Source organism: Phyllopteryx taeniolatus, chromosome 12 (genome assembly GCF_024500385.1).
Source record: "Phyllopteryx taeniolatus isolate TA_2022b chromosome 12, UOR_Ptae_1.2, whole genome shotgun sequence".
NCBI classification, from domain to species: Eukaryota; Metazoa; Chordata; class Actinopteri; order Syngnathiformes; family Syngnathidae; genus Phyllopteryx; species Phyllopteryx taeniolatus.
Window position 1 is genome coordinate 10,830,215 of NC_084513.1, and position 12,274 is coordinate 10,842,488.

General features: G+C 41.8%; 1 protein-coding gene across 15 annotated transcripts in view; it reads left to right on the forward strand.

Annotated features, from left to right (window-relative positions):
• Positions 1-2,731: 2,731 nt before the first annotated feature.
• fmnl2a (formin-like 2a) overlaps positions 2,732-12,274 on the forward strand; it is a 79,540-nt gene continuing 69,997 nt past the window's right edge. For 2 of the 15 annotated variants that reach the window (XM_061791244.1, XM_061791243.1), the window contains exon 1: positions 2,733-3,440. In XM_061791244.1, coding sequence (XP_061647228.1) covers positions 3,327-3,440 — 114 coding nt within the window. In that variant the 5' untranslated portion in view covers positions 2,733-3,326. Of the gene's footprint in view, positions 3,441-12,274 lie in introns of all 15 variants that reach the window. The other 13 variants (XM_061791248.1, XM_061791253.1, XM_061791255.1 and 10 more) reach the window with 11 other exon arrangements.

Here is a 12,274-nt window from a genome sequence, read left to right on the forward strand (position 1 = left end):
TGGGTCGGATAAAAGACTAATAGGCCCTATGTCTCCCACCCAGCTGTACCCGCCCCGCACCCCAATTATTAGCTTTTGCACGTGTACGTAATACCCAAACCCCGCACCCAATTATTAGCTTTTGCAGGTGTACGCAATAAAGTGTCTGGTAAGCGTCTAGTTGCTTATTGGCAATGCAATGCATCTTCACCCCCACCTGAATTTGGGTCCTGTCAGACTATATGGGATTTCTTAATATTTAAAAAGAAATGAAAAAGGGGGGTGGTGTGGTTAAATCATGACGGACACAACAGGGATGAGGGGGCAGGGTTGTGGTCTCCACTGCAGGCCCAGCAAATCAAGTTAGCATGCAGCACGTACTGATCGTATGAGGTCAGTCACATCCAGCTAACCTCACACGTGACGTGATGCACTCCAGCTGCCTGAATAGAAGCAGTTTGTGTGTGTGTGCGGACAACCACTCGCTGCACTCGTCTCCACAGCTCCCCATCCTGATGTCACCCTCGCTGCGTCGTCCCCACCCTGTCCACAGATGTATCAATGATTGTGTTTGCGCTGTTGTAATGAATTGAATCGCAAGTGGTTTAGAATAACCTATGTTCTCATAGAGAGGCAGTCAATGGTTATCCAAGTCAAGGCAATTTTATTTATACAGAATCTCCAATTCACAGCAAATGTTATCTCAAGGCACTTCACAGATTGACCAGGTCAAGAAGCACACTCCTCATGCAAGCCTGCCAAATTTTAATGACTAAAAAAAAATCGGCACGTACCCTATGTAAAATGAGGCCGAGCATTGTCTCTATTCTCAAACTCCGTGGACGTTGTCTGCTTAATACGCTGAAACCACGCTGCGGTCAACTGACAATCAAATACCATTCCTACAACTTGAAAAATGGATGCTACTTTGTCTAGCATCTTTCTTATGCCTACAACATCCCTACATGTTTGAGGCGTGAAAATATATCCGCTTAAAGCAGGGGTGTCCAACTTGGGGATAGTAGTAACTGTTGCTAATTTTGTCCACTGTAGGTGGCAATGACAACCACTTAAATTATCACTTACCACTTAAATGACATTCTGAAATTGGCTGCTGCTCAAGATTTGACACCTGATATTGATGCACTCGTGAATGCTAAAAGATTCAGGACCAAATGAAGCCAACTTCACAGAAAATGCTGTGACTTCGTGCACTGTAAAGGAAACAGTACTGTTTAAATGAATGGCGGGTACTTTCTGTAGAAATATTTCAAAACACTGAATATTGCAAAATGTCAGTCAACAGCTTCAGTTCAAAAGAGTATGGTTTGGTGGAACACTTTTATGTTTTATTTTTCATGCACTGCCACGTCCATCCATTCATCCATTTTCTTCCGCTTATCCGTACATGGGGGCAGCAGCTTTAGCAGGTAAACCCAGACTTCCCTCTCCCCAGTCACTTCATCCAGCTCTTCTGGTAGGATCCCGAGGCGTTCCCAGGCCAAACGATAGACATACCGGTCCTTCAAGGGGCCTCTTCCTTTGGGACCCCCAGCAGTGATGACTTTGCATCAGGGGCAGGTCAGATGGTGCCCCACCAGATGACGATTTACTTATATATTTAACCTATAAAAATAAAGATAAAGACATAAAATGTATTAACATTAATTAATAAATCATTTAAAAACTTGATTTTTGTCTGACTTGCTCTCAATTAAGCCTCTAATTTTCCATTAAAATGATCCAGTGGGCGTGGCTACAAAATGCCGTCTTTTCACTGGCCAATGGGGCACAAACTTATCCTTGCAACATGTAGGCAAGTGAACTATGACATAACCCAGGAAGAGGAATCCGACTATCGCTATATGTTATCATGACACTGTGAGGTTTTGAAACTAATTTGAATAAAACACGCAAGAAAATATTACGAAATAATTTTCTCCAGTACCATTTGGTAGTGTACTTTCCTGAATGTGTGCTTGTCTGACTTCCTCTTCCTTCTCTGGGGCGCAGGCGATTCAGCCCAGTGGGCATGGCAACAAAAACGTTACCTTTCCATTGCCTCAAGGGGCGCAAACGTGTTGCAATTACATGAATATTGCCCAGCAACAAAACTATCACGCTGTAAAGTTTCGAAAATGTTTAGAATAAAACATGGAAATATACGATAAATACTTTTAAAACTTTCTTTTGCCATATGGTGACGTATTTTCCTAAATGTATGTTTACCTCTGACTTCACCTTCCAGTTAAGGTGCGTGGCTACAAATGTCATCTTTGAATTGGCCTCTGGGGTGCAAAAGTTGTGGTCCGTGAACTTTGCGTAGCAACAAAACTGTGCCACAAAGTGGTGGTGGTTTAATTCATTTCCTTAACAGAATGACTAAAGTACACAAATTTCTTCGTGTCCCTGTTGACTTCCTTTTCCTGTTCAGGGGCACGGGAGAGGCAGCCCAGGGGGCGTGGCTATACAAATACCGTTTTTCATTGGCCTGTGGTGCACAGACTTTATAGTCTACGAACTTTGCTTAGCAACAAGTAGTCGGGCTTGCTTGATGACGTTACATGAAAGTAAGAATGCGCGTTAACTAAACGTCTTTGATGTGTTTATGAGGTACGTACGTGCGTTTGTCTTGGAAAGACAACTTAAACGTTAAAAAGGCACTTCAAATGTTAAGAAGAGTATTTCTTCGTCAGAAAAAAAACGCCACTGACACCCAGGGGGATTCCCTTGTTTTCTGGGACTCAAAGTACCACAATGCAATAGAAATAATGGTATCTCCTTGGCTACGGCTTTAGGAGAGCTACGCCCTGGAGGAAAAGAAGGCGAAGGAGGCTTGGCCCGGCTGAAAGGAGTCATTGTGGGGCGGGATGAGTGTGTGTGAAGGCGCGGTGTGACCGTGTGTGTCTTCTCAGCGGAGGAGGGATTAGTTAATGAGCACACACATCACCTCCTCGTCGGGACTACTCCGCGACGTGGAAAGTAAGTGCAAAGCTTGAATCATGCCCCTCGTCACCCTCGCCGACTGGAAGCGCGGTCGAAATTGGGCGAAATTCGGATAACAGCGAGAGAAGTTTCGAGGTCTCTCTTCCGACTACCACCACCAGCAGCAGCACCTCTGTCGCCACCCGTCTCCCCTCCGCATTGTGCTGCCGGGAAAATGCGTCCACGCCAGGGGCCCGCCGCGCTCCGCTGCCCCCCTCCTCACCTCTCACATGTGCTCAATATGTTCAAGAAGTGAACACGGGCAAGGAATAGACATTTTTTTTTTTTTTTTCTTAAAACACTAGTGGATAATTTTAATTTGTAGGTTGAACTGAAAAAGCAACTGTTCGCTCTAACTCAACATGGGGAACGCAGGGAGCATAGACCAGCAGACGGATCTCAGGGGCCACAACATGCCCCTAAAACTACCCATGCCCGACCCGGGGGAACTGGAGGAAAGATTCGCTATCGTTTTGGTAAGTGAAAGAAAAAAAGTTTTCAAAATGTGTGCCTGCTCTTTGTCCGTGTCGGTACTGGACAGCTGTGTGAGTATAGGTTGGACCCCTGGGAGTCCCACACGCCTGATATCTTTTGTTGTTACCACAACCTGGTTGGAGACCAAGCTAAAGATCCCAGTGTCATTTTGCTCCTGATTAAAGGCTTCAAAACGTTTTCAGCCTCAAACGTAGGGAACTATAGCACATATTAGCATAACATCACTATACATTGCACAAAAACTAATAATAAAGTACACGAGAGTGAATCCATATTGGGACCCAACCCCATGTTTTGCAACCCCTGCTCCATGATGACATATTTCATAATCTGGAAAAAATTCTTCAAAGCTTTGACTAATGCAGTAGTAACAAACGTTTTTTCCACCAAGCAAGTACCAATTAAGAAAATGACTCTTGTACAAAAACGTTAAATACAACTGAACTAAATTCGGCTCACAGTGTTTATTTTATGACTAAACACTACTTACAATTGGAATATATAGGCTTTGAAGCTGTTTTCCCCACTTTTATGAGGTCACTTAAGTGGCTGGACCATGTCACCTTGTAATAAACAGTGTACAGTACTATGCCAAGTACTGATCTTCCTGGACCGGGTACAGTGTAAGCATAGCTATATAGTCCTGTGTTATTTATAGTCAAAACCAAGGCAGATAAATTCTCAAAACTTAGTTGACTGGTATAATGCTGATATATTACAAGAGATGAAAAAGCTCCCTCTGCCTTTAAGAAACTTTAGCTTTGTTTTTTTGTGCAATTTTGCTAGCTAGCGCTAAAAACTGACTTCACTGAGGTGTAATTTAGCTCACTATCAACTGACACTGTCAGAAAGGTATGCATTTAACAATTAAGCAGAAAAATGCTACCCGTAGGAGTTGTTATAGTGGATGTAGTGGGTTATAGAATTGTTGGCGTCATGTTGTGCCTTTTAAGTAGGGTACACAAAGACTTATTTTGTTTTTACATAATAACCGATATTTTTCTAAACTGAAATTCGGTAATAAAAGTAGTGGGTGGGGCACGAGAAGTAGAAGAAGCTAGGCTAATGTTTTCTTATCTTGTAACTCCACTACATTGCACATCCAAACTCTTCATTTTGGGCATTTTTACTGTGGTGAGTGACCAGTTAAGGATTTGTGATTGTGAATATTGAACAAGTTTTAACATTTATGAGTTTTGCGAGGACAATCATCGTTGAGCATAATCTTTTAGCGACATCAGAGAATCAAGCCTTTCTGAGTTTGATCAGAAAGGAAAAATGCTCAAATTAGGCCTGATTATCAGTATGTGTGTCGCTTTAGACAACAAAGTAGTGGACTCCTCTACAATCAGTTCCACACATTGGACACAATTCTTAGCAATCAATTTTTCAACTACACACCACAGGATAATCGCATCGCATTATTGGAGAATCAGGCCCTTGTAGATATTGAGTTGAAAAGAAAAACAATCGATCAATCAATCAATCATTATGTCCATCCCTATTACAAAGTACTGCATCACTGCAAGTTTACTACTTCCACTTTAGCAATGTACAATCAAAAGCGAGAATGATTACCGCCACCAAGAACATTGCATTTTTAATGTTAGTTAGCAGGATTACGCAAAAATTTAGTTACTCATATTTTTTTGGAGGTAGGTTGTTGTTGTGTGCTTCCATGTTGTTCGACATGATTTTGTGGGTAATATTTCCAGCTGTACGTCAGTTTATGAGAATATGCATTGTAAGCCGATAAAGACCCCAGAAGACGAAGAGTGCAGTCAAGCAGCTGGGGTGAAATTTGAGTAGTGGTTCAGAAATGTGGGTCAAACGTGATTGTCGCCCGCTCATTGCGCTCATAAACATTAGCAGCTCAGTGAGAAAAGGACCTTGGGTCGCGACGGCGACCTTATGGCTTGTGCGATCGTAAAAAAGAGAGAGACAAGGTCAAAATATTCTTGCTACATTCATGTGTTTTCAAGTTGGAGGTCGATTTGCCAGTAAGATGATCAAGTGATCCCTGTGTGTCCTGTTTAGGTGGGATATGCTTGCTTCATGAAACCTTTGCTGATTAGTATGACTTGGCCTGAGATGTTAATATTACTCTCTAGTATTCAAAACCAAAAATGTTTTCTTTGCATTTAAAGTTTCAGGAACAGATAATGTCAAAAAAATCCCTGTCCACAATTACTACTTTTACCCCATTGGCAGTTGTCTGGTTTTCAAATACGTAAAAAAAAAGTCTTTGTTCTTGAAAACTTTTATGGACAGATTATAACCGATACTTTGTCCTTTTCCACCCATTGACATGACTTTGTTTTTCAATAGTATGAACATTGTTTTCTTTAAGTTTTAGAAATTTCATGAAACGATGATAGCGTCAAAATGATTCTTCTCCACAATTGCTCATTTTTTAACCATTGACAGTCTCATTACTCCTCCTCTAACTCCAGTCTCAAAGGCAAAACCCAAACCTGTAACCGAGCATAGACATTGAGCTATTTGATCATCAATGTGTTCTTTTGCTCACACAAAAAAATATGGTGTTTTAAACGAAAGGCTCATGTTGTGTATCAAGTCTAGATGTAAATACCTGAAAATGAAAATGAACTGTTGATCTTTCCTCTCATATTAATCTTTTACCAGCAACCCAGATGTTCTCAGTGTAGCGCAAAACCACAGGAATTAGCCTCACTGTTCCAATACCTTTGAACGGCATAATAACATCTGTCATGCTTCTTGCTACACACAGAAAGCGGCGCAGTAAAACGCACAGACGCACAACAACAACAACGCTGTGTCCTCCATTGTTCTTTTGGTTGTAAGCCACTAGCACATGCACACTCCCAACCCTTAACATGCGCATGGCTCATGTTTTCCCAGACAACCGTGTTGCGCACTTACAGCAAAACGATTAGGAGCGTCGTTTACAAAAACGTCCACTCAGGCAACCGTTCACGTTCCGTTGTCGTGTAAATGGGTGTCGGAAACAACAGTTTTCAGGACACAGTGTGAGGACAAGCCCCTCCTCCTAGTTCCTTCTCAGTGCCAGTGTGATGCCTCCACTCTTGATGGCATGGAAGCCCTCCAGCATTAGAGGAATTTAGCACCCTAATCGCAGGATTTAAGCCTTACTTACTGTCAATTTAAACTCAAGTCATGTGTGCCTTGTCTTGATTGCCTTTGTGATGACTATGCCTGCTTATCAGCATGAATTGAAATATAAATAGCTGCTGATCAACTACCCTTGTTGCCTACTCATTAATCAGGTCTGAAATGACAAACTTTGCACCGGAAACTAATGATTAGTCATAGCTAGATGAAATCAACTGTAGAGGTAAAATTACTGAGCTTCTCTTTTATACCTGTATAAGTCTATTATCGTTACTAATTATGGACTGTGCCCTCTCTACCATTGTTTTCTCTTACTCTAGGAAAATGGTCTGGCCTGAATTCTGAATTTTCTGATCTATTCAAAGAGAAATTACTGTATCCCCCCAACTACAAACATACTTAACAGTCTATAATCAGTCAGTATCAAGTCAGTATCAAGTCACATGAGACTACTGTGCCAATTTTCCATCAATTTGCTACCCCAATCATTCTTCATTTTGTGTTTTTCTAGAACTTTCTGGAATTGGAAGAAACTTTATTACCTGCCAAATAAATTTGATAAACAGCTAATCCCTGTTTCACGGAAGGGAAGTAGTGGGATTTAAGTGGGGGTCACATTCAAGCACTGGCCTCTGCAAAGATTGCCGCTGCTTATCAAGGATGTAGCGTTTTTCTTTAAAATGAGTCAACACTGGCGTGCAGCCTGATGCCTAGAACAGAATAGAATAAGCCCTTAAAGACACTGTAAAGTGAATTCTGAGTTTGTTTCTAAATACGTTTTATATATATATATCTATCTATACATACATCCATCCTTCCATTTTCTGAGCCGCTTCTCCTCACGAGGGTCGCGGGCATGCTGGAGCCTATCCCAGCTATCATCGGGCAGGAGGCGGGGGACAATTAACGATCATTAAAGCTGATCAGCATTTTATGCCAAATATCGGCCGATACCGATCAGGCTGGTCAGATAGGTCTAAAATCTTAATTATTTTTTTTTTAAAGAAATGTGAGATGTGAGAGCCAGTGCTTGGACTGGGGATTCACCCAGGCATGACCGCTTTAGAGCGCTTCGTTGTTGTTGTTGTTGTTGTTGAGAGCAGAGGGAACAGATTTATTTTTCACAATTTTGAAGCCTCATTTTATATACTTCTCAATTTTTTTGTAATCATTCAAATTTGGCAGGGTTGTTAACAGCACTCTTCTCTGAGGCATGTCAAAATTAGAAGACATTTATTTTCACTTTATAGGGACTTATATTCCTGAAAGGGTTGAGTTCATAAGTGTGACATTAGGTGATGTTCCCACAATGGTCTCAAATTATAGAATAGGTCAACAAAAAGTCCTTCAGGTCACTTTAGAATCAAACGAGTAACCGTTTCTTTGGTATGACAAAACTCCCCTTGAAGTCTCCATCTAACAAATTCCCAGAGTCATGCGTTGAGCTTCTCTGCCACGATAAGAGAGGCCTGTTCATAATCATGTGTCCTTGGCCATGTCGTGGGCTGTAATCTAAACCCAAATTGTCATTGTTTAAAGAACAGGGAGGGTGAATGCCATTTAAATCTTGCAAATCTTGCAACAGTTGGTTAGCGGATCCAAGAGGCAAGGTTTTACGAGACTGTCATGGTATCTGAGGCATGATTAGCCTCTCAGTGTCGATTTAGCCTCCTTGTTGATCAAGTCTGTCCTTTAGCCAGAATCAGATGATGTAAACAAAGCTTCAAAGTGGCAGTTTCGTCCCTTGAGTGTATTGCGGCGGCTGCAGATGAGTGTGTGAAATGAAGCCAGTCAATCTTGGGAGCAATGGGAGTGGATCACCACCACATTGGAATTCAATCGTCAAATGACCTCAGCCACTTTGCTGGCGCCGTGTCATGTGTTGCTGAGGTGGCGATGTTTACAGTCGTTATGTGTTGACGTTCCATATGGGACTTTAGTTTCATCTGTTGTTGTAGCTGAATCTCAGGCAGTCCGGCCAGATTATATCCAAGATGATTTGCGTGAGGACTGCGCCACTGACACGGCGAGCTAATGTTATTGGTGCTGCGTACCCTAAATGCTCATCAGATGAATCGCTTGAGGGATTCCTCATTCAGCTCACAGTGGCAACGTTCATCTAACTGGCCCTGTGTCATTATCGACACTCACATTTTAGCCATATTCAATAAGGGACATTCATTTGAACTCTTCTTTGATTGGTATTGTCAAATGAATAATCTGGAGAACTAATTGTGACTGAGCTTTTTTGTAGCTTTTCTCCCACTGCTTTGGTTTCGATGGGTGACTCGCAGTTAGGACCAGAAGTAATTGGCAATTACAGAGTGTAGACAGACAGTCTGCTTTAATTTAAGAGGTTTCACAAAAATTTAACACTTACCCATGGCCCCACGGACACCAAATTCCTCCCTAACCTTGTTTATGGGTCTTGCTGCCTTCAAATTTATTTGTCTTGGCCCTTTAAGAATGTTCCATTTCTTTGTCTTCAACAAGTATAGAGTTGCTTTTGCAGTATGTTTTGGGACATCTGCACTGCAAAGTTCAATAGCATTTAAATGTAATCAGAAAGAGTATATTGTTGCTGTGAGGCGGAATCCTCACATCCCCCAAATGACTTATTTTCAGTAAATAAATTTAAAAAAAAGACACATCTTGCTTGAGTTTCCAAACACCTCAATTTAGTATTATACCTTATATTGTTATTTTATGCGTCAACAACAATATAACATGACCCCAAAATTATGGTCAATCGATGTCATACGCAAACAAATTCTCATTTGTCACACAGTCATTGATTAAAATGGTCAGACACGTCGCCAGGGCCAGCCGTCTACATCAAAGTCTGCAGTCAAGCCGACCCTCCGACCAGACGAAAAGCCTGTAATAATATGCAAACGACTGTGGTTTTATCATCCTCCCAAATTCTTTTTCAGAGGTCACAGGGCTAGGCTTTACACGATCAGGATTTTTGGGGCCGATCAGCCAGTTTAAAAAAAACGATAACCGATCACCGATCCGATCACAAGATGGAGCAATGTGTCTATTTAAATGACTTGTCCTTTTACTGTACATACTTGTGTACTGTATACTCAGTATCTTCAAAAGTATTTTCTATTCAGGTCATGTATTCTAATCAGTCAGGTCAAACCATCATTACAACATTACAGAAACAATGGGTGCTAATTTACTGTAATTAAATTATTTGATTGTAATTCAATTACTTCACACACACCAAAACTTTAGAGCATGATTCCACAGAAAGCTGGCATGTAATCGTATTAAAAGTACGTGGACATACCTCAAGCAATTCTTTAATGAAAGTCCTCTCCCGAGCACCGGTGACCACCAGCACACTTTTCCCCCATTTTGTTCCTATAACACACACGATATGATTCATTGTTGTTGTCGTCGCCACGGTAACGAGTGTATCTGGTCGCGTTTGAGTTGATAAGATAAAGCCCAGTAATCGTAAAAGACGGGATGCGGTGGTATCGGAATACAAGATTTTATTGCAGTAGTCTGACTGACCAAATTTGTCTTGTTGTCTGATCCAGGCATTAGTCTCAGACGTGTTGTCTGTCCCACACCGCAGACAAGTTTAAAAAAAAAAAAACTTTATTGGCAGTCAGATATTTACCGTACTATGTCAAAAGATATGCGTCAAGGCTAAAAATACACTAGCTTTTGGATTGAAATATACTGTACACTATGGCAACGCGGAGTAAATGTCTTTTGCAGAGCCATTCGGCAAATTATGACACTAAAGCCGATAAATTAATTTGGGCTCATTACGTTTTGACTGCGCCAAGTATTTTCCCTCGATAATGTCCATAAAACATCCAGACGTTCAGTCTTGAGGCGACAAAATGCCGCATGGCTCCTGCAGAGTGAGGGAAGAGGTAGAGTTTTACAGCACTTCTCAAACAGTTCAGGCTTTTAATAGATGTGTTCTCACAATTCATCGTTACTTCTGTCAGATCATCAATAAACCTCAGCGTTGTAATTCTTCTATCCATATAAGTAAAGATAATCCTAATTAAATGTGCCGCGGTGCAGGTTGTGTATTTTCCATGTTGACTCTTCATTAAAATGCACTACTATGGCAATTGTCTAAGCTGCATATGGTAAACAGCAGCCCGAATCCGTGTAGCAATGCGAGGGAACAATGTCGTTCTTTATTTTGCTCAGAATCCAACACAGCCTGGCACCGGACCCAGAACCGACTGTCTTCGAGAGGCCGCACCATCCGCTTGTGGATGGCAGGGTACGTGTGTTTGGTCCGGCAGGATGCCCGCCAGCAATTAGCCATGAAATGAAATGCTCGGGGAGCGACAGCGCCAGACAGGCAGTGCTGGGATCTCTCTTGAGGGGGGGGGGTGCGAGGTGATAATGTGCCACTCACATCCCCAGAGCGGAGCCCGAAGGCATCTTGTCTGACTGGCAGCGGCTCAGCAGATTATGTAAGAACAGGGCTCTTTGGCTGTGTGCTGGGCCTCTCTCTATATTGTTCTACTTAGGTCAGTTGGAGGCTGTTTGCTTCTCGCTCCGCCGCTTGGGTGGCAGACTACTGAGTAAGCCTGATACTGAGATTAATATGTGAATCCCAACTGTCAGTAAGAACGACTTTGACCCGGTCGTGTTTTGCTGTACTCCTGAACCTTCTTGGCCGAAAAACGGCAATGGAAGTCTTTTATTTAGTTATTTATTCACAAGATCCTTCTATCACAGGCTAACCAGTATTTTCTTGAGTAAAATAAGTAGAAGAATTACATTATGACAGTTCTACATTATGTCATGTGTTTTGCAATATCTATTCGATAATGGCATTGTTGCAAATGATTTGTATTACCTGTTGGTACTTGTGGGGGGTGTATAATAGACAGCGAGACATTCAGAGCTGCTTTAATATGTAGTGGGAGAAGTTTTTGACACTCGTTCAGTCTGTATCGCATTTCGATTTTTGCGGATTTAGGAACAGTTTTTCCTCATTTCCTACTGGATCAATAAAGTATCTTCCCAACTAGCAAATAATCATAGAAATAAATCGTTGGAAAAACAACCATTGTTGAACCTAAAAACAGCATAAAGACCCTGCCTAAACTTTGATAGCAAATGATGACATACAAGGCAGTCACGCTAGACAAAAGTATTGGGACACCCTCAGAGACTAACGCGTTTTTGAATGTTGAGTCTGCTTCCTTCATGTAGCTGCCGGTGTGTGTTCTTCTCCTGTCACCTTCTTCTCTTAACACCCTTTGTTTCTTAACACCCTTTGTTGTGGCTGCTCACTGATCTCGTCGGCTCTCGTCGTTGATTGGTGGAATATTTTGAAATTGGTCATGCAAAAAGTCCCAAAAAGCCAAATAAAAAGCATGCATCCCCCAGTAATCCTTTAAATTCACAGAGCTGAGGGCTCTTTGCTGACATCTCACCCCAAAATTGTTTGTTTTCAAAATTGTAGGAATTCAAGTGCATTTGAGGAGGAAGGGTCGATCCCCTGTATGGCTGCAAAGATTAATCGAACTCGAATAATTTGATTACAAATAAAGGATGAAGTAAAATCTCTGCCTCAGAGCATCACAGGGATTATTTTTCCACACGGACTAATGTTGCTGCAGTTGCACGCACCACTCCGTGCAGAAATAAGTTGTCACGATGGCAGCAAGCCAGGAGGAAAAAGTCAATAATAGATAGACTTTCC